This window comes from Tamandua tetradactyla, chromosome 1 (genome assembly GCF_023851605.1).
Source record: "Tamandua tetradactyla isolate mTamTet1 chromosome 1, mTamTet1.pri, whole genome shotgun sequence".
Classification (NCBI taxonomy): Eukaryota; Metazoa; Chordata; class Mammalia; order Pilosa; family Myrmecophagidae; genus Tamandua; species Tamandua tetradactyla.
In genome coordinates this window covers 140,384,870-140,408,132 of record NC_135327.1, presented here as the reverse complement: position 1 = coordinate 140,408,132, position 23,263 = coordinate 140,384,870, and the positions used below count along the sequence as shown (strand labels likewise).

General features: G+C 33.4%; 1 protein-coding gene across 3 annotated transcripts in view; it reads left to right on the top strand.

The window, feature by feature from the left end:
* PTPN12 (protein tyrosine phosphatase non-receptor type 12) overlaps positions 1 to 23,263 on the top strand; it is a 133,657-nt gene that overhangs the window by 66,492 nt on the left and 43,902 nt on the right. For all 3 annotated transcript variants that reach the window (XM_077155196.1, XM_077155275.1, XM_077155358.1), the window contains exons 3-7: positions 9,312 to 9,388; positions 10,903 to 10,998; positions 12,782 to 12,820; positions 15,835 to 15,906; positions 22,350 to 22,409. In XM_077155196.1, coding sequence (XP_077011311.1) covers positions 9,312 to 9,388; positions 10,903 to 10,998; positions 12,782 to 12,820; positions 15,835 to 15,906; positions 22,350 to 22,409 — 344 coding nt within the window. The remainder of the gene's footprint in view (positions 1 to 9,311; positions 9,389 to 10,902; positions 10,999 to 12,781; positions 12,821 to 15,834; positions 15,907 to 22,349; positions 22,410 to 23,263) is intronic.

The window sequence follows — 23,263 nt, the reverse complement described above, 5'->3', positions numbered from 1 at the left end:
CGGGGATGTTTTCTTCTTCATCTCCAAAAGTCACTGGCTGGTGGGCTCTGTGGCTCTTTCCAAAATGTTTCCTCTTTTAAAGGATTCCAGTAAACTAATCAAGCCCACCTGCAATGAATGGGAGTCACATCTCCCTCTAATCAAAGGTTGATACCCACAATTGGGCATGTTGCATCTCCATGAGGGTAATCTAATCAAGCTTCCAGCCTACACTGCTGAACAGGGATTAAAAGAAAGGGCTGCCTCCGTAAAGTGGATCAGTATTAAAACATGATTTTTCTAGGGCACATAATCCTTTCAAATCCATACAGGAAGTTTTCCCCCATTTTATCCTGAACTAATGTTCCTAACCCTTTTCTTCTCTGCTTCTGGGACACTGATGATTCTTGTATTTGTGGGCTTTATTTGCGCATCATTTCCCTGAGATCCAATATCAATTTTTCCATCTATTTTGTTATTTGCTCTTTTGTATGTTTCAAATCAGTTGTCCTGTCCTCTTGTTTGTTATTCTTTCTTCTGCTTTTTCATATCTGTTCTTATGTGTCTCTAGTATTTTTTTGATCTTTGATGTCTGTGATACCTGCTATTTTCCTGCTTATTCTCTCAAATTCCTATTTCTGCTCTTCTGGTGTCTTCTTGATTTCCTTTATGTCATTAGCCATCCGAATTGATTTTATTTAATAGGGTTATAGGAACATCTCTGATTAGTTGTTCCAAGGTCTGTGTCTCCTCCGGTATTTTAATTTGGTCAGTAGGCTGGGTTATATCTATCTACATCTTCATATGCTTAGTTATCTTCTGTTGCTTTTAAATATCTGAGGCATGTAAATATCTTGATAGGGCTACTTTGGAAATTGAATTCCTTCAGTAGTCTAAAGCTTTGTATTTGCAGGACAGACTTGGAAAAGGATGTGGGGAGTGGGGCAGAGCACAACACTGTGGAGATGGGTTGCATGCAGGTGTAGGCATGGGTCGGGGATGCTATGCTGGTGCCTGTGAGCGTGGGTTCCAGAGTGTAGGGGGTTGTGGAGGTGCTGTATGGAGGCTGTGGAGATGGGTTCAGGCCTTGGAGTGCAGAGCAACGTGCAGTGTGGTGGACATAGAGGTGTAGGGCATGGCAGGAGCTGGATGAGGAGCTGTGTGGAAGCATGGGGCTGATGCGCAGGCAGGGTGTAGGTGGGGCATGGGGGCTGTGGGTATCAAGGTGTGGGATAAGGGGCGCAGAGAAGGCAGGGCAAAGGTATGTCCATGTACTGGTGGAGGGGACCAGGAGGGCTGGGATGTGAGAGTGTTTATGGGTGGGGCACAGGTCATGTGAGTTGTGGGATGTGGGTCAGGGGCAGGTGATGTTGGGTGGGCAGGGCCTGGCTGCAGGTGCACAGGTCTGGTGGTGTTGGGGCAGTGGTGCACATGTATGCAGGGCAGGGGCCATGTAGCACCGATGCACATGTGAGCACTTGCCAAGTGGGAATAGGGCACTGGTGCCAGGGGGCAGGGTAAGTCTGTGTGCGTGTGCTGGGGAGTGGGGTTCAGGGGTCAAGGGATTGATGCATGGATGCGTGGGTGCCCAGCAGGGAGGATGTGGCTGTGCACTTGTACAGGTCTGTGGGGTAGGGCCCTGATGTGCTGTGGCCTGGGGGCAGTACCCTAGTGTGTCCATGGGCAGAGCTCAGGCACAGCCAATCATTTTTTCAATGTTTTTAAACAGTTGCTGCATGGGGTAATGCTGACTTTCATAGCTTCGGTGCTCTAACTCAGAGTTTCAGGTGCCACATAAATACCCAAAGTTTCAGAAATGACTAGGTTATACACAGATAGCTCATTCTCAGAATTTAGAAATAACAGTTACAATTCTTGAATATATGTGACTGCTGTAAGAGCTTATAATCTAGGACCCTTTACAATAGGCCCCAAACTGATAAATCCATACTCTCGACTTCAGTTCACCAAGTTTTTATATGATAGCTAGCCCATATGAGTGAGGCTTGATAATATTTGTCTTTTTGTTTCTGGCACTTCATTCAACATGTTCTGACATTTTGCTCAACATTCCCAGTATCATTTGTTGAATAGACTGCTCTGGCCCATTTGGATGAACTTGGCAGCTTTGTCAAAAATCAGTTAACCGTAGATGAGAGGATCTAGTTCTAAACTCTCAGTTTGCTTCCCGTAGTCAGTATGTCTGTCTTTATGTCAATACCATGCTGTTTTGACTGCTGTAGCTTTGTAATAAAGTGAAACATCAGGAAGTGAGAGTCAATTTCATTTTTTCTTTATAAGATGCTTTTTGGCTATTCTGGGCCCCCTACCTTTCCAAATTAATATGATAATTGGCCTTTCCATTTCTTCAAGGAGGCTGTTGGAATTTTGAATAACATTGTGTTGTATCTGTAAATTAATTTGGGTAGAATTGACATCTTAATGATATTTAGTCTTCTGTTTCATGAACTTGGATTACCCTGTTTATTTGAGTCTTTGATTTTTTTTTTTTAAGCAGCGTTTTGTAGTTTTCCATATATAAGTCCTTTACATCTTTGGTTAAATTTATTCCCAGATATTTGATCCTTTTAAATGTTGTAAACAGAATCATTTTCTCAGTATTCCTCTCAGATTTCTCATTCCTAGAGTATCATGTGTGTTAATCTTGTATCCTGCCACTTTTTTAACTTATTAGCTCTAGTAGCTTTTTTGTTGATTTTTTTGGATTTTCTATATATGAGATTACAATTGTCTGTAAACCATGAAAGTTTTACTTCCTTCTTTCCAATTTGGATGACTTTTATTTCTTTTTCTTGTCTAACTGCTCTAGCAGGAACTTGTAGCACAATGTTGAGAAATGCCTTTTCTTCATCAATCAAGATGAACATAGGTTTTTTCCCCTTTGATTTGTTAATGTGGTATATTATATTAATTGATTTTTTTATGCTGAACCACCCTTGAATATCTGGGATAATACCCATTTAACCATGGTGTATAATTCTTTCAATGTGCTGTTGAATTCAGTTTCCAAATATCTTGTTGAGGATTTTTATGTTTGTATTCATAAAATAAATTTGTTTGTAATTTTCTTTTCTTGTAGTATCTTTATCTGGCTTTGGTATCAGGGTAGTAGAGGCTTCACAGTTAGATAGTGGTCCCTCCTCTTCAATTTTAGAAAGTACTTGAGCAGGATTGGTATTAATTCTTTGAATTATTCATAGAATTTACTTGTGAAGCTTGAACTTTTCTGTGTTTGGAGATTTTTGATGATTGATTCAAGCTCTAAATGTAATTGGTCTTTTGAAATCTTCTAGTCTAGAGTCAGTATAGGTTGTGTGTTTCTAGGAGTTTGTCCATTACATCTAAGGTGGCATAAGGTTGTTCATAATATCCTATTATACTTTTTATTTCTGTAGGGTCAGTAGTAATGCTCTCCCTCATATTTCTGATTTTATTTCCATACTCTCTCCTTGGCTAAGAGTTTGTCAGTTTTATTGATACTGTCGAACCAAATTTTCATTTTGGTAATTCTCTCTTGTTTCTTATTCTCATTTTCATTTATTTCTACTCTTAACCTTTGTTGTTTCTTTCCTTTTGCTTGCTTTGGATTTAATTTTTTGGTTTTTTTTTTCCTGTTTTGTACAGCTGTGCTGTTAGGTCTTTAATTTTAGCTCTTCCTTTTAAAATGTAGGCATTTAGGGTTATAAATTTCCATCACTCCTGCCTTTGCTGCATCCTCATTTTCATTTGTTTGGATTTCTCTTAGAGTTTCTTCTTTGACCTCATGATTATTTAAGTGTCTTGTTTACCCTCTATACATTTGTGAATTTTCCATTCTCTGGCTGTTACTGATTTCCAGCCTTATTTCATTATGATCTGAGAACATGCTTTCTGTAATTTCAATCTTTTTACATTTATTGAGTCTTGTTTCGTGACCCAATATGTGGTCTGTTCTGGAAAATGACCCATGAACACTTGAGAGGGATGTATGTCCTGTTGTTTTGAGGTACAGTGTTTCATATAAAAATATGTCTTTTGAGGTGCTGTGTTGTATATATAAATGTCTGTTAGGTCTAGATCACTTACCAGATTATTCAATTTTTCTGTTTCCTTATTGATCCTCTATCTAGATGTTATTGATGAAAGTGGTATATTGAAGTCTCCCAACTGTTATTATAGAGTATTATCTATTTTTCCCTTTGGTTGGGCTCATGTGGTATTTGTTAGTTGCATGAATATTAAAATAACCTTTGTTAGTTGCATGAATATATATGATTGTTATTTCTTCTTATGGAATGCCTATCTTATTAATATCTGTTCTTCTTTGCCTCTTATAATACCTTTACATTTAAAAAATTTTTTCGTCAATAGTAGTATAGCTACCTCAAGTTCCTTTTTGGTTACAGTTTGTGTGGAATATCATTTTCTAACCTTTCACCTTCAACCTATTCATGTCCTTGGGTCTAAGGTGAGTCTCTTGTAGACTGCTTATAGATAGATGTTAATTTTAATCCATTATGCCAATCTGTGTCTTCTAACACTGGCATTTAATCCATTAATAATCAGTCTTATTGTAAAGGCAGTACTTCACCAGTTTTATCCTTTAACTTTTATATGTCACAGCTTAATTTTGGCTCTCTTTTTGCTCTTATAATCTTCCTTCCTACAGTCTCAAAGTCTCCCTCCCTGATCTTTTCTTTTCAGGTTGGAATATTCTGTTTAGTATTTCTTGCAGAGCAGCTCTTTTGTTGATGAACTCTCTCAGTTTCTGTTTATCTGTGAGCATTTTAAGTTCCCACTCATTTTTGAAGGACAGTTTTGCTTGATAATGAAATTTTGGCTGGCAGTTTTTCTCTTTTAGTATTTTAGATATATGTTACCATCGCCTTCTCACCTCTGTGATTCTTGATAGTAAATTAGCACTTAAACTTATTGCTATTCTTGTATGTGACCAATAGCTTTTCTTTTGCTGCTTCCAGGATTCTCTCATTATCTTTGACATTTAACATTCTGATTAGTATGTGTCTCAGAGTAGGTCTGATAGGATTTGTTTTGTTTTGAATACATTGCACTTCTTAGCATGTCTTTCATAATGGTCGGGAAATTTCCATCTAATATTTTCTCAAGTATTCTTTCTGCCCCTTTTTCTGTCTCTTCTCCTTGAATACCCATGACACATGTTTGTGCTCTTCATACTATCATTCAATTCTGTGAGACTGCTCAGTTTTTTCCATTCTTTTATTTCTTCTTTTGTCTGTTAGATTTCAATAGTCTTATCTTCTAGTTTGCTGATTCTTTCTTCTGCCTATTCAGATCTGCTGTTGTATGCCTTCAGTATGTTTTTAATATTTTCAGTTGTACCTTTTATTGCCATAAATTCTGTTATGCTTCTTTCCATACTTTCAAATTCTTATTTATGGTCATCCAGTGTCTTATTAATATCCTTTATCTCTTGTCATATTTTCCTTCATCTCCTTGAATTGATTTAGGAGATTTGTTTTTAAATAGTTATTCCAAGTTCTCAGCCTCCTCTGAAGTTTTGATCTGTTCGTTTGACTGGGCCATATCTTCATGTTTCTTAGTATTGCTTGTAATTTTTTGATGATATCTAGGAATCTGGTTCATCTTGATGAGTTTAATCTGAAGGTCAGTTTCTCTCTCTTGCTTAAGGTTTTGTTATTTATTGGCTTTGTATTAAGATTCTTCTTTGGCTCTTGGTTTACCTTATTCTTTTCTTTTAGAGTTGCTTGTGTTTAACTGATCAGATTTTTTCTGCTCTTCTTTATCTGATTCATGGCTTGGATATGAGGTACAATTTTAAAGATTGCAGTATTTATGGAAACATTTCACCTGTAGGAGAAAACTTCATTTTCTCTATTCCTTTTGTTTTTTAAAGATGTTTTTACTGTGTTTTTTTTTGTTTTTTTTTTTTTACATGGGCAGGTACTGGGAATCGAACCTGGGTCCTCTGGCATGGCAGGCGAGCATTCTTGCCTGCTGAGCCACTGTGGCCCGCCCTTGTTACTGTTTTTTAATGTTTTTTTTAAGATGTTTTACCTAGAATAGAATTCTAGATTGACTTTTCTCACCATACTTTAAAGATGGTGCTCCACTGTCTTTCTGCTTGCATAGATACTGAAGAAGAACATACTGTTATGCTTAATTTTGTTCTTTTAAATTTTAAATATAACAGCAATTTGTAATATATTATTGCTAACCAGATTTGCTGACTGCTTTCAGCATCTTGTAATAGTTCTTTTTCTACTTCCATTAGGCACATGTATTTAAGTGTGTGTATGTGTATATATATATATATGTATATATATATATATATGTATATATATGTGTGTGTGTGTGTGTGTGTGTATACACACTTAAATACATATATATGTTTAAACATATAAGTATGTGTAATAAAATGTTTCGAAGCAGTTTTCTTATTTTGACCAATGACATTTTATTACTCTAATTATAATTTATTAAATTGTAAATAATGCCCTATAACAGTTTTCCTATAAACGTGTTTTTCTTGATATTTTGCTTTCCTCAGAGCTGACTATACTGACTATTTCTTCCTACTCCCCTTACTTTAAAGCATAATTGCTATTTCTATTTCCTTAGTTATCTTCTTTCTACAACTGATATAATTTGTTCATCCACAGTTTGAGCAATCTAGATGATGATCTTTTTTTTTTCTCATGGGCAGGACCAGGAATTGAACCTGGGTCTCCGGCATGGCAGGCGAGAGCCCTGCCTACTTAGCCTCTGTGGCCCGCCCATGTTGATCATTTTTAAGTAGAATTTAGAGAATCTCGTAATAAACATATTCCATTAAAAGTAGTTTTATTTCTATTCAAAGAGCATTTAGGTTTTCTAGAGCTATCTTGGACACGTGATTTATTTTAGAACACTGAGGCCAGTTCTAGAATTTAGAAATTTCTAGTTATCCCTATATCAGGGATATTTCTAATTATCCCTGTATCAGTATTTGTCTATTAAGAACCAAAACTGAGCTTGCCTTTAGAAGTTATGGATTAGAGTACTCTGCCTATTCTAATGTTATTCGTGAAGATTTTATTATTTTTATGCCTAGGATATAGTCAATAGGAATTTCTGTTTCCGTGGAAATGAGAGTATTTATGTATTCTCATGTTGCCATAAAAAACCAAATTGTTTTTCTAAATAACCCTTTGCGTAGCTAACACTGGCTTTGTTTAGGTTTGGGCTATTGGGAAAAAAAAGAAGCAGTGAGCAAAACCCTGTGGAGAAATGAATGTTTTTCAGATCTTTGATATTCTTTAGATCCTTTTTACTCATGTTTATGCTTATTAGGCACACCATTGCAGAATGGTAAAATACACACGAATGGTGTGTTGTATAAGAAGCATAATAATGATTTTTAAAATTATCAATAATATAATTGTATAGTTTAAAACACTGACTCTGAAAGTGATATGTGCCTTGGACTTTAAATGGGAAATGTTTTAAAAAAAGGCATCTCTGTTACCCATCTATCTTTAAATTACTGAATCAAATTTATTGCAGTAAATGGGACTGGACTTGAAGTCTTGTATTATATTTTATTTCCTGAATTGTGTCTCTTGATTTGCTTTCCCTAGCCCCTAGCTGTTGCATGATTTGGGGTAGATGAAATAATACTGGCAAAATTTTGATAATTCTTGAAGTTGTGTAATGGGTATATGGTGATTCATTATACTATTGTTTATATTTTAGTTTATGCTCAAAGTTTTCCATCATAGAAAATTAAAAATGAAAAATTTTCCCAGCCTTTATGTTGGGATCCTGCCTCAGTAGTAAATTATTACACAAAGTTTTTGCCTTGAGATATCTTGAAAAGAAGCTAATAGGTCATACAAAGGTAATAAATTGGGACGCTGACAAATATAGTAAGAGGAAGCTTGTGTAGTTGCTTGTGTAGTTACCTAACATTCATTATCTTTACTGAATATCCCATTCTCATATATTGGAATCATAGCATTTTTTAATATGTGTATTTTCTATCCCCAGTGACTTAAAACAAAGAAAAAGAGACGTATAGGATGATGTAGAATAAAAAACACAGCATTGACAAACATATAAGATCTCTCTTTCCAGGAAACATGGAGAAGAGATTAATCATTTTAATCAGAGGCTAGTACTTCTTTCTTATATGCCTCTTCCTACAAGTTGCCAAAAAAAGAATTTTATCATTTACAAAAATCAGCAGAAAATTTTGGAGGGAACATCATTAGTGCTATATGTAAAATATGGGCCAATGCCAAATATATCAAACTATTTTTTCAATGGTTATTCCTTTGAGAGTTTTATTAAGAAATTGACTCATATTTGTTACCACTTCTGTATTTTTACATATTTCTTTTTGTATTCTGTTTGCCATTAATATTCATTGTCTCTGGGTTAGAAAGGACCAACCATGATGTTTTTGTTTTACACTTTGCTTAGAATAGATTTAATACTGCATAAAAAGTACCTTTTAAATGAGTTCTAAATCTCTGTTATATAGCAGTCTCAGAAGCCTTACCCAAACTTATCCATCTTTCTCTGCTCCTCCCACTTGTATGAAAAGATGAGAATTATGGTGAACTGCATATCTTGAAATGTATGCAGTCTTATACTAATGAGGAATATTTAAGTGTATCAAATGAAAATCAATTCAGATTAGTTTGAGAAATTTTGTGTATGTATGGGTCTAAGGCTGTTTTTCCATTTCTTAATTTTACCTCTACTTGGCTTCATTCTCACAAAGATTGTCTCTGCATGTTTTTCTCTTTTTACATAGATTTTATTTAAATAAGTAGGAAAAAATAGACAAATGGAAAAATGGGCAAAGAATATAAACATGGGAAATAAATAAGTGAAAACATATTCAATAATTTGCATAATTCAAGAACTTAATAATGTCCTTTGTTGGGAGAAAGAGAGCCCTGAAATTCAGTGACAGAAGAATATTTTACTTTCCATTTTAGAACCTTTCGTTAAGGTCTAATTTTTCAAAATCATGTATATATTACTTTTATTTAAAAAAATAAAAACTTAAAAATGAAAATACACCCAACTTTATAAAATATGGCAAATGAGCTTGTGTATGAGTAGCTAGTCTTCATTAATCACCAATTATGCAAACCAGTTTTCTGGTTTGCTTGCTACCGGAATGTGAAATACCTGAAATGGAACAGCTTTAAAAGGGAGGAATGTATTAAGTTACAAGTTTACATTCTAAGGCCTTGAAAATGTCCCAATTAAAGCAAGTCTATAAAACAAATAATAAATAAATAAGGCATAATTTATGAAATCTTGATTTTCCTTTTTAGTTGATCACAGCCGAGTTAAATTGACTTTAAAGACTCCTTCTCAAGATTCAGACTATATCAATGCCAATTTTATTAAGGTACGTATTAACTTTAAATGGTTTCTCTGGCATAATTAATGTCTTTCTGCATTTCTAGTTTCATTAAAACTTTTATGACCATGCAAATGGTCAATAGCAAAGTAAATAAAAATAAAATCACTACCCTGAACTAATATTTTTCTGTGCTTTCATTCTAGCTTCTTAGTCATATATATAGTTTTTACTTATTTTCATGATTGTAGAGATAAAATTTTCTAATTTGTTTCTTTTTTGATGTAGGTTTATAAACACTTTACTTACTGTTAGGTCATTTCCTTATTATCCCTTTGAGTTAAGGTACACACATGTACATAATAATTCCATGTTGTTGAACTTTATAGGTTTTTTCCCCAGTTTTTCTCCGTCATAATATTACAATGAACATCTTTGTTCTTTTCAATAATTTCTTAGGGCTGGAATTACTGTATTATATCATTTGTAAAACATAAACTTAAATTAAAAACTTTTGGCAGTTATCACCATATTTCAGTTGGCAAACCAAATTCCGTATTAAACATTATCTTTGTTTGGATAACTGTTTGGACACCCTGTGGTCAAAACCAGTCAAAGTCTTGTAGGGTTATCTTGGAACAGAGAGACACATACAAAATGTCACTTGAATGAGTTAAAGTAAAATGCTTTACTTTGCTTTATTGGTTTTTCTGTGTTCTTTGAGTCTTTCATGATATATGACAGTGAAGTTTTCAGTTAATTTATATATGTTATTTATACATACGTGATTTTTTTTTAGCAGAAATATTAAGTGCACGAGTTATGTAATAAAATTGACACCACTATGTCATGGTTTTAAATAAGAAGTGTTTTTTTTGATGGTCAGTTTTATTATAATTGAAGCAGAAACCAAAACTAATAGGTTAAACCAAAACTAATTAGATGATGTTTCAGTTGTTGTCAGTTCATCTTCTATAAAACAGTTGTTAAAAGCTCTAGTTTTTAATTGCACCAATGACACTGATTTATTATATGAGTCATTTATCTGGTTTTATTTATTAGTCAGCTATCTTGTTTGTGGCAAGTTATTGGACTTATTATTAGAAATAATTTATTATTATGTAGTACATGCTTATTAAACTTTTAAGCTAAATAGATAATTTAAGGTAGCTATGGAAGAATTAAGAAAGAACAGTTAAGGAGTTTTAGTGTTGTTTTTAGAATCAATATGTTTTGATGTTTCTGTTACAGTTAACTTTGTTGACTTGGGAATGGGCTTTTGTTTTAATTCCTACATAAATAATAGCTTTACAATTTGCAGTGGTCCTTAATTAATTACCAGTTTGATGTTCCATGTTTAATAACTATCTAGAAGTAATAATACTTCACAAAAAGCTGAACTGAATATAGTTTCTCTTCTTTTATGTACTGTGAAAAAATTATTTGTAAATGTTTTAGGTGAAAACAGCAGTATTACTAGTAAAATTTGAAATGTTAAAACTTAGGTGATAAATGTTTTTCATCGTCATAATAAATATGAAATTTGCCTTTAACCATTTTAGGGTGTCTATGGACCAAAAGCATATGTGGCAACCCAAGGACCTTTAGCAAATACAGTAATAGATTTTTGGAGGATGATATGGGAGTATAATGTCGTAGTAAGTAATTTATTTTTCCTAATATAATTTTGAGAAGTATTATCTGTAATGACAGGATATTTTACTGAATGAAGGAATGAGGGATTTCCTAACTTTCTTTATAGTAGCTAATGTTTACTAAAAAGACAAAGACTAATTTCTGGGATATTTCATTAAATTTTCACACACTATTCAAAATATTTTAAGATCATGCAATAATACTTTTTAAATTCTGTGCTATCAGTAACTTATAAAATAGCTACCATATAGTTTATAAAATATAGAAGATAATGAGTGCTTTAATAGGCTGATAAAATGTTATGATAGTTGCAATCAGTTAAAACAATTTGCAGACCTTCCTGCCCCAAGCACATTTAATTGGAAGCATATTAGGTCATTGGTAATTTTGCTCTCTCTTGAGTTGAGTAAGGTGAAATAGTATATGATTTTGTTTAGATGCAGGGGGAATGAGTGGGTTAGGATACTGCCAAGAAACATACTGTGTATCACTCTTGGAGCCCAGGCATTTGATACGGTCATTATGATTTGGGTTTGGTAGATAAGGAAAATTAACATGTGGTTCTCATCCCACTTTCATGGGCATTGTAATAAGTATGTTCTATTGAATCAGAATGACTCTTTAAAAAAAACTGTCATCCTGTGTTAGTCAGTGAAAGATTGGTAAAGCAGGAAAAAAAATTCAAGTCCTCGGTGTTTGCTGGTATTTCAGTTAAAATCAGATGTAGTTGGGATTTACTGGGAAAGGGCAAGAAGGAACTTACTTGGTGATAGTAACTTCTTATATCTTGAGAGGACTTTGGGTTGAAAGTAGTATGCATTTTGTAAAACTTAGAGTATGGGGGGGTCCTAGCGTAGTTTAGTGGTAGAATTCTTTCCTGCCATGCAGGAGACTTGGGTTCAATTCCCAGCCCATGCACTTCCCACACAAAGCAAGCAAGCAAACAAATAAATGAAAACCAAACAAATAAAAAAATTCAACAAATGGTGCTGCAATAAAGAGATACACGTGGAAAAGGAATGAAATCTGATCCCCACCATACAGCATACAAAAAAAAAAATTAAAGAATATACACTTAACATTTGTGTATTTCATTGTATGTAAATTTTACCTCAAGGGGAAAAAACAAAGCAATGTGAAAATATTAAATTATTGATAATAATGTATATGCTTAAATACTTAGGATATACAGAGCTCTGTAGTTTACTTTGAAAATGCATTAAAAACACTATTGGAATGGATAGAGGAGATAACTGATAAAACAGTGGAATATTATGGGAGAATATAAGTGGTGGCTATTCAGTGTTTTCAACTCTGCTGTGTGATGGGAAGTTTATATTATAAAATGTTGGGAAAAGCAGATGTAATAATCTTTATGTTTAAAGGCAATGTTGGAGTAAATGTATTCAATATTTAGATAAGTTTTTCAATTATCTAATGCTAGTTAAGTTTTAAATTAAATTTGTTTAAAATATGTAGTACTGAAAGTTCTATTTTCCTGGGATTTCAAAAGTCATATGTAAATCTCTAAAATTCTTGTAATTTAATTTAACTCATATTAATTGGGGCCAATTTTATATTTTGTGCTGTAATTAGACCTTTGAAGTCATGATTTTAATACTTTTAATAATGAAAGTACTTTTAGTAGTGAAACTGCTTTTTTTTGGGGGGGGGCATGCCAAATCTACTTTTGCCTATGGTAAAAATTCTTGACATTTGATTATTAAAAATATAAAATTGTGTTTAAGTCTAATATTCTTTATCCCATTTCTTTCCTCCTCTTAGATCATTGTAATGGCCTGTCGAGAATTTGAGATGGGAAGGGTATGTATATCTGTCTATGCACACTTAAAATAATTGTAGTGTCCTTTTTATCACTTCGATTTTAGGGATGTATATTCCTGGTCTTTTATTATATTTTGAGCCTATGTAGTTAATTTGAAACTGATAGGACAGCTGAAAAAATAATACAAAACCCATAAAGAGCACTCCGGATGCACTTCTCACCCAGATCACCCAGCTCCACCAACTTTTAATATTTTGTCACGTTCTATCGTCTGTCTTTCTGACTGTCTCATTAAAGTAGGTTATATGCATCATGTTCCTTGAATACTTAATACTTCCATGTAAATATCCTAGGAAGTCATTTTATGATAATATATGTGATTTGTCTCAATTTTTAATGGCATTGTAAGAAGAATAAGCATTTATTATTTATGGACTGAATTAGAGAGGTATTTAAAAGTAGGAATAAAACTGAACAAATGAAAATGTTTTAAATTAAATAATCCTGAGTAGTTATCATCAGTTTACAGCTTAAATATTCTGATTTCTGTCTGCAAATACCTCTTTCTTTTCTTTCTTTCTCCCTCTCCCTCTCCCCTTCCTTCCTTCCTTCCTTCCCTCCCTTCCCTCCCTCCCTCCCTCCCTCCCTCCCTCCCTCCCTCCCTCCCTCCATTCCTTCCCTTCCTTCCTTCTTTCCTTTCCTTCCTTCCTTCCCTTCCTTTCTAATATTTTCTTCAAAACTCAGAGAAGGAAATTCCTTACTCTGGCTTTTTTTTAACATTGGTATTTTAAGGGGTATAAATATTTAAATGAAAAATGTGTCCTTCTATAAAAGTGACATACAGATCAAACTTACCAAATAAATTATGTGGTGTTTATTGGAAATTACCTTATACTAATATGGTTCATTATTTAAAATAAACATTAGTTTTAAATTATAAAAGTTCTTTTAAAATTTTTTTCAGTAGGGATAGTTGAATAAAGCAAGACATTACATCTTTCTCTTATATGAGATATATTATTTCCTTAGAAAATCTTATTTTAACTTATGGTATATATCATTCTTTGAACCACATCTTTTTCCAGTACTGGAAGTATTGAAGTAATATTGAACATAAAATGAACATCTAATATTAGAAAATACACAAACTGAAAAATTATTAAATAATTATCTGTTTAAACATTTTTACTGTATCCATCAATATCATTATTAATCAACTGCATTAGGAAATTTCAGTTTCTTCTAATGTTTCTGATGTTTTAAGTTTTTATTAAAGTTTAAGATTGATTTTTATTTCTATTCTATTAATAACTTCGACTAGTAATGGTGATATTAGTGTATCAGTGGTACTTGAAGAAAAATTAAGTTGTATCAAGTGTAAATGTTTTAGGATTCACAGTGCTTTGTTGGTAGTAGACTGTGAATGAATTAATTCTATGAATTGATGTGATAACCTTGACTTTAAATGTGATCTAATAGAAATAGCATATATACTGAAGTCAGACAAACTTACTCATTATTAGCTTTTTGACCATGCTACAGTATAATGCCCTTCTGAGCTTCAGTTCTATTTTATTGCCCTATGAGGTTTATTTTAAGGTAAATGGTTACTTAAAGACTTTTCTTTTTTTGGGTGTGGAGAAAAGTTACATCATTTCTTTGAATTTTTTTTTTTTTTATTAATTAACGGAAAAAAAGAAATTAACCCAACATTTAGAAATCATACCATTCTACATATGCAATCAGTAATTCTTAACATCATCACATAGATGCATGATCATCGTTTCTTAGTACATTTGCATCGGTTTAGAAGAACTAGCAACACAACAGAAAAAGATATAGAATGTTAATATAGAGAAAAAAATAAAAGTAATAATAATAGTAAAACAAAACAAAACAAAACAAAACAAAAACCTATAGCTCGGATGCAGCTTCATTCAGTGTTTTAACATGATTACTTTACAATTAGGTAGTATTGTGCTGTCCATTTTTGAGTTTTTGTATCTAGTCCTGTTGCACAGTCTGTATCCCTTCAGCTCCAATTACCCATTATCTTACCCTGTTTCTAACTCCTGCTGGACTCTGTTACCAATGACATATTCCAAGTTTATTCTCGAATGTCGGTTCACATCAGTGGGACCATACAGTATTTGTCTTTTAGTTTTTGGCTAGACTCACTCAGCATATTCTTTGAATTTTTAACAAAATCACTGAGTTTTCTACAAACTTAGGTTTTTCATTGGCTTACTTAAATGTTTTCAAATGATTGTTTGATAATGAAGTTTATTATTACTTAATTCTATTTCTATAGCTGTAAAGGGAAACTGATTATACTTTCTGTAATCTTAAAGAAGAACTTTGTATAGGGTTTTTATCATCGGTAGAATATCTGAAATAAACGCTTACTTAGGGCTCACAATAATCTTATTTTAAAGATTATGAAATAATCTTATAAAATAAAAACCTTGTAAAATATTCAGTAGAATATTTGAAATAAACTCTTACTTAGGGCTCATAATAATCTGTAAAATAAGGTTTATTAGTCCTATTTTTATAGGTAAAGGAGCTGAAGTTCATGAGTATTTGCAAAATTCTTCTGATATTGAGTGCTCTTACTACCACACTTCAGATTTTACACTTAATAAAAATTCATTAAGATGAAAATTATAGAGATGGTCATGTTATATAAGGCTATTATAACTTTACAGTAATAGCTAGAAAACTGTTAAACTAAATAGACCTCATTGTGCCAACCACCTTTTTTTTTTTTTTAAGAGAGAGAAGGTCCTATTTGTCTACCCTATAGACATGTAGCTAGCAATGAAAAGTTATATACAGTTATGTTAATATAGATTTTATGACTAATCTTAGAAGAGATATGGTAGTCTACTTTTAAGAGCAATTGGGTGACTCTAAGCTCTTCTTGCCCTTTTGATGGCAGATTTTCTGTTTTCTGGAAAGGAGTAGTTAGCTAAAACATAGGGCATAAATATTTGTAGATATGTAAGAAAAACTGTCATGGATTGCTGACTAACTTTTATTTGGATAACAGAAAAAATGTGAACGCTACTGGCCTTTGTATGGAGAAGACCCTATAACATTTGTACCATTTAAAATATCTTGTGTAAGTATCTGTTTTTACATACATCATTTAATCAGAATATTGGCATGCTACAGTGATGAATAATTAAATTGTAATGGGTATGAATCCTGTTTTTATATATATATATATATTCAATTTAATATAATGCTTCCATGAAACTGCACTTACTTGTAACAAACAATAACTTAGCAATATTTTTTTTCCTTAAGTTTTTAAGTTTGGGAATGATTTTTATAAATGTACAATTTCCTTGTAAATTGGTATTTAGTATTCATTTCAAATTGAATAAATAGAAAAAACCCTAGATGATTGAAATGTAGTGTATCTGTTAACCTTTTGTAGCTATGCTATGCTCCCCACAATTGTTGTAAATATGTAGAAAGGTAGATTTGAGAACTGCCACCCTGGGAAAAAAAGATCAACCCTTTGTTTCACTTAAAAAATTTAGGACCCTGGTAATTATTCCTGCAGATATTTTCATACGAAATTTAAATGTGTACCTTACTATTTAATGACCTCTGGAAATGAGTTAAATTCAGGTTCTAAAACTGACAGCAAAAGCTGAGAAAATGAATGAACAAAAACAAAGAAGGAAGAAAGACAGAAATTATGATAAATGAGGGGGTGAACCAAAATAGAAGTAATTTTGCTTTGTGGGCAACATGATAACATCTTTCTTAATCACTTGAACAAAATAATGTTTTGTTTACTCAACTAAAAAATCGTAATTGAGCATGCATACAAATTTAATAGTTTCTCCATCTCAAAATGATCTGTTTTTGTCTTTGTTTTCTGTGGTGAAATGAAATATAATTTCTGAGATTTTATTTGTCATTGGTGAGCTCAAGACCATGATTTTCTGTCTTATTTGTACTTATGATTTCTTAATTCCTCTGGAGCATACCAAAAGTTCAGGACTTTCTCACTTGATGTATGAAAGGACCCAAGCTGTGTTACTCCATTGCCTTTATTAGTGCAATGTGAGTTTTGTAACGTTAAATACAACTTAATAGTTGAACTGACTGGATTTAATATGCAGTCAATCCATTAACTGTTTATGGGTTAAGTAAAAATAAGAGTCCTATGGTATTTTAAATTCTTGTAATGAATAATAACCAGTACATACCACAACTTAGTGTATAAACACTCCCCTCACCAATCCAGAAAGTATTCTATTATAGGTCCTGGGAAGTCCAGGAAATCCAGTCTTTATGCAGTGTGGTTGTATCGAACATTTGTAAATTTAAATGAAATAATATAACTGTAGTAAATGTCACAATAAAAGTGAAAACATAATATGCTTAATATTCAACAACAAAACAACTTGACATTTTTTAACATTTCAGGAACAAGAATAATAAACAATTTTTTCAATAATGAATAGAGGATAGAGTTTATATTTTGGAAAAGAATGGATTGACTTTCTGGTATGATTTTTTAATTGAACTAAAAAATTTAAAATTTCTCTTTGATATGAGGTTTGATTTGATTAGTAATAGCTAGTTTAATTTTGACAGCACCTGAAACAAAATTTTTCTTTGAAGATTTTAAAATGGAAAGTAATTTGTATGTCCTGTGGTTGTGTCACACAACAATTTAGGATTTGATACTACAGATTTAACTGGAAACAAAAATCAAATTTAAAATGGAAATCAAGTTGGTGAAAATAGCTGTAGTGTATGTCTTGATCACTTGGCAACAGATCATTTGAGACAAGGAAATGATAATATGTGGAGCTCTCTTGGTATGGGGTTGAGGAGGACCAGCTAGCAGGAGGTCAATCACATGTTTTTGTATTTAACTACATACACTGGGGCTGGCAAACTACTCTTATGGGTCAGATACAGCCCCCTCCCTATATTGTATATAAAGTTTCGTTGGAACACAACCACATCCATTAATTTAAAATACTGTCTTTCACAAAAGCAAAGTTGAGTAGATAGAGACTTTTATGGCTTGTAAAACCAAAAATATGCATTCTCTGACTCTTCATAGGAAAAGTGAAGTGTTGAACAAATATTTTCTTTTTTTTAATGCTTTTATTGCTAAGTGTTCTAGTTTGCTAGCTGCCAGAATGCAATATACCAGAAATGGAATGGCTTTTAGAAAGGGGAATTTAATAAGTTGATAGTTTATGGTTTTAAGGCCGAGAAAATGTCCCAATTAAAACAAGTCTATAGAAATGTCCAGTGAAAGGCATCCAGGGAAAGATACCTTGGTTCAAGAAGGACAGTGAAGTTCAGAGTTTCTCTCTCATCTGGAAGGGCACGTGGCGAACACGGCATCATCTGCTAGCTTCTTCTCTTGGCTTCCTGTTTCATGAAGTTTCCTGGGAGGCATTTTCCATCTTCATCTCCAAAGGTCGCTGGCTGGTAGACTCTGGTTCTCGTGGCTTTCGCTCTGCTCTGCTCTCTTTGAATCTCTCATTCTCCAAAATGTTTCCTCTTTTATAGGACTTCAGAAACTAATCAAGACTCACCCAAATGGGTGGAGACATGTGGTCACCTAATCCAGTTTAACAACTACTCTCTATTGGTTAAATCTCCAAGGAGATGATCTAATTACAGATTAAGACATACAGTATTGAATAGGGATTATTCTGCCATTACAAAATGAGATTTTGATTAAAACATGGCTTTTCTAGGGTCCATACATCCTTTCAAACCAGCACAGTAATTCTTACCATACAAACAATATTCTCTTTTATACCTATATTATTCAGGGTTCTCTAGAGAAACAGAACCAACAGGAGATATCTGTAAATAGGAGGTTAATAAAGGTGTCTTAAATAACTGAGAATGGAAGAGTCCGAAATCCATAGGGCAGGCTATGACGCTGGCAGCTCCAGTGAGGTGTTTGGATGAACTCCACAGGAGAGGCTTACTGGTTGAAGAACCAGTGAAAGAGTCTCTCTTTGTACTTAAAGTCCTTAACTGATTATCTCATTGGTGGGAGACACACCTTAGTTGATCGCTGATGTGATCAACCACAGATAGAAGCAACTGACTGATGATTTTTAGTACACCAGCCTTCTGGTTTATCAGCCACGAAATATTCTTGCAACAGCGGTCAGGCCAGTGCTTGCCTGACCAAAAAACTGCATCATCACTTCGCCAAGTTGACACAAGAACCACAATATCCTTTTTTGATAAAAGTAAAACGTATAACTTCCCCTTAATGTTGTTTAAAAAGTTCAAAGTAAATTACTATAATTAAAAAAAATTAAAGCAGGAATGATGTTGGTTATCATATCATGTTGCTCTTGAATCACTGTTGTAGACTATGCTGTCAATTACTAAGGCAAAAAGAATAGTTTGCCCAGTGACAAACTGATATAGAGGCTTCATTCTGTGTACTTTGACTCAATGACAATAAGAGACTTTAAAGTGGTTATTTGTCATCAATTAATGTAACTATTTGATGATGATATTGTGAACCACTGATTGTATGCTTTGGATGATCACATGGTGTGTGAATATATGAATGAAAAATAAAAATTAAAGTAGGGGCGGGCCACGGTGGCTCAGTGGCAAGAATGCTTGCCTGCCATACCAGAGGACCCGGGTTCGATTCCCAGTGCCTGCCCATGTAAAAAAAAAAAAAAAAAAATTAAAGTAGTATAATTTGAAGTTTTCTGAGTGTATTCCCTCCCTTTCCCAGTTGTCAGTTAATGGAGAGTTGAATATTAGATAGGGAAAATCAAGCCTTATGGATAGAATGACTGAAGATGGGATATGGTGGTAGGCATTGATGAAAGCATTGTTTCTATCATTTCTGTGGACATTCTGTACACATATGAACTGTAATACTTGGTTCTTATAAGAAAGTAATATTTTCAGATAAAGACAATAATCCTAAATTAAGTGGGCAAGCTTTCCTCCCCTTTTCTTTTTTCTATTATATGACTCTGGGGAGTAGTTATTACTTTGCAAACTTTTTTTTGAGAATTAAAATTTTACTTCTTTGTAAAAAATTTATCAAAAGTAGTTTTAACAGTGCTTGTCTTGTCATGATATAACTTATGATATGGAGCTACCATCTTTTCTATGACGTGACAAAGTGCCATATTCCTAAATTTGGATGAGCCTCCAAAATTTTATCCTTTGCACTTTCAATGTCATGAAATGTCTTTAAGAGTTCCTTTAATATGGAGCTTCTTGGCAGAATCACTTCCTCTGAGACATATTCATCTGTTTCATCACGACCACTTCCCTCATGTATGTCTGTAAGTCACCTTCATTAGATTCCTCTAGCAGTATATCTAAAGTCTCTCGAACAGCAGCACTGTGAACATTCCCACAGTCAGCTATATCTTCTATAACTCAATTTCCATTCCATTTGAATCCTGCAAAAATTTTCGTATAGTACTTTCCTGCACTACTGTGTACAACAAGGACTAAGTATAATTCTTGGAATCTGGGGGTAAACTTCACCACTATCTTTATCTACACCAATAGCTTCATCAGATAGCTTAATATTAATCAATTATGGTGACTTCTGAAACAGTGAAACCAGCCTCTACTGACAGTAAAATATTCTTTTTCAGTCTCCTGATAATAAAACATTTTCTTTTCAGTGTAGCAGCTAACTTCAATGCTTTGGCCTGAATGCTAGTCACACTGATTGGGATTTGTTTTTTACTACAGTCTTCAATCCAGAGTTGAAGTAAACATTCCATTTCAACCATGAGAGTCTTCCTGTTCCTAGTGCAGTTTATGCTAGAAGATTTATGCTACTTTACCTTGTTTTTTATATTCATCAGACTTTTTCAATATGGTTTGTACTGTAGCTTCATGTAGGCCTAGGTCTCTTCCTATATTGGCTTTGCTGTCACCATTTTCAAGTCTTCTAATCACATACAATTTCACTTTCAGCATTATCACTTTGCACTTCTTCACTGCCCCTTCATCTTTGTTGACCAATTTCCTCTTTCTATTATCCATTTTTGTAAAATGTCATATTAGTTTATCACTGCGAGACACGGAGGCTATGAGACTACAGATTTTGTTGTTTGTATGTGAACTGGGTAACAGATGCCGAGTGACCAAAGCAGTCTTTGAAGAAATTATTGTGATTTGTCATCGATCATGATGCACATTTGTCATTTGCATAAATGATTTATGGACAAAAGAGCTAGCAGCAAAGGCTGTACTTTATGCAACTATTCATAGCACTGTGGTAACTGAAATTTTGACTGCGTTTTTGGCAGCCTGATGTTATTTAACTAAATTGTAGTAACTGGTGTTCATGCGTATTGGAACAATGGAAAGCAAGGATTACCTTATTAAATTAATCTTCAAATTCTTGGCCAGATAAATCTGACAAATGATAGTTTTCTAAGGAAAACATCCTTCAATTTTATTCCTCCCCAGCATATTATATTCAAGTAATTATCTTCAAGACCCAGGTATCTTTTTTCACCATCTCCAAGAATAAAATTTCCTCCCTATCGGAAGTACACTAACATCTAGGTAGTGATCTCTTGTATCTTCTGTGAAGTTAGTTGTTTTCATTTAGTTGGTCTTAGCCCCCTCAGTTCCATTGTGATGACAAGGTGTCTTGCAAAAAAAGGTTTTGCTGAATTAAGAGTCCTTGTATCTTCATTTTAGAATTTCAAACTCCTCTGAGGTCATATACTGTTGTAGTTTGCTATCTGCTAGAATGCAATATACTAGAAATGGAACAGATTTTTAAAACGGGAATTTATTTAGTTACAAGTTAACAGTTCTAAGGCCATGAAAATTTCCCAATTAAAGCAAGTCTATAAAAATGTCCAAACAAAGCACCAACAAGAGGTTACCTTCATTCAAGAAAGGTTGATGATGTTCAGGGTTTCTCTCTCAACTGGGAAGATGCATGATAAACATAGCAATGTCTGCTAGCTTTCTCTCCAGGCTTCTTGTTTCATGAAGCTCTCCTGGGGGTGTATTCCTACTTATCCAAAGGTCTCTGGCTTTGTGGGCTCTATGGTGCTTGTGACTCTCACTTGGCTCTGTCTCTCTCTCTCAAATGCTTCCTCTTTTAAAGTATTCCAGTAAACTAATGACCCACCTGGAATGGGTAGAGGATTAAAGGGCATGGCTTTTCTGGGGTCCATCAGAAATTCAAACCGGCACACATATCTATGGTCAACCTTTCTGAAAGCTCCTCCATTATCTCCACATAAGGGAGTCTTTGCTTTGTTTGAGGGTTTGGCCTCAAAACAGGGCAGATGGTACCATGCAAATGATTTTGGGGATGACAGACCCCTGACTAAGTTGTTAAGAGCCACTTCTGTTTGGGAAAAAAACATCTATAAATAGAACTTGAACAAATTCATGAACTTTAGAATGGTTGTTTTATAATTATCAGGCATACCTAGCATTTTAAAGGTGAATTTTGTATTGTAGATTTTAAATATGTTTTTTTGTATGTACGTATGTTTTCATGTTCTCACAGATTCAAAAGTGTTTCCTTTTATTTAGGAAGCTGAACAAGCAAGGACAGACTACTTCATTAGGACACTCTTACTTGAATTTCAGAATGTAAGTATCTTCTATTTAGGGCTTATCTCTAAGGATGGTTTCCAAAAAGAAGATATATAAATAGCATATTATTGTATCTTACGTAATTAAGGAGATTTGTTAATTTTTTCATTTTGTATATTGAAGAAAAATCAAAGTGTAATATTTTCATTGTTATTTTGAGCTTTTATGCTTACCAAATTAGATAATAAAGTAATATAAATTTTTACTTGCTCAATATAACTTTCCCTAAATTGTAAGTAATTTAGCTTGGCCATATCATTCTTCCCTAATTTGTGCATTTGTGTATGTACCCAGAACTTCCTACCTTCCTGTTTACAATTAAACCTGGGTTACAGTTCTCATACTCCCCAGTGACTTGAATAATCATATTTCTTTAGACAATGCATTTTTTTATACCTTGGCCTCTATTTTTTTATATGTAGTACTTTACCTACCTTACTGTATTTGCCGGGCTTCAAAGCAGTGCTCTTTCTGTTAAACACCTAGAACAGCAATTCTCAAACATTCAAGAAAAATTGTTTCAAACATTTTGATATCAGTTTCCCTTTACATTTGTAAAAATTGTTGCGGGATCTCAAAAAGCTTTTTTGAATGTGTGTTATACTTTAATATTCCCTGTTTTCAAAATTAAAATGGAAAAAAGTTAAAATACAGAAACCTATCCAGACCATTCTTTGAGAACCATTATCTAGAATAAAACAAGTGGATTTGGGGTGGGACAAGTCCATTTCTAAATTCTTTTACAGCTTAAATATTCTGTTAGTCTTCTAATACCATAGACTCTATCATGATGTATTTCTTATCTGTTTAAGGATTAATGCAATAGTATGTATATTCATATAGTGTATAAC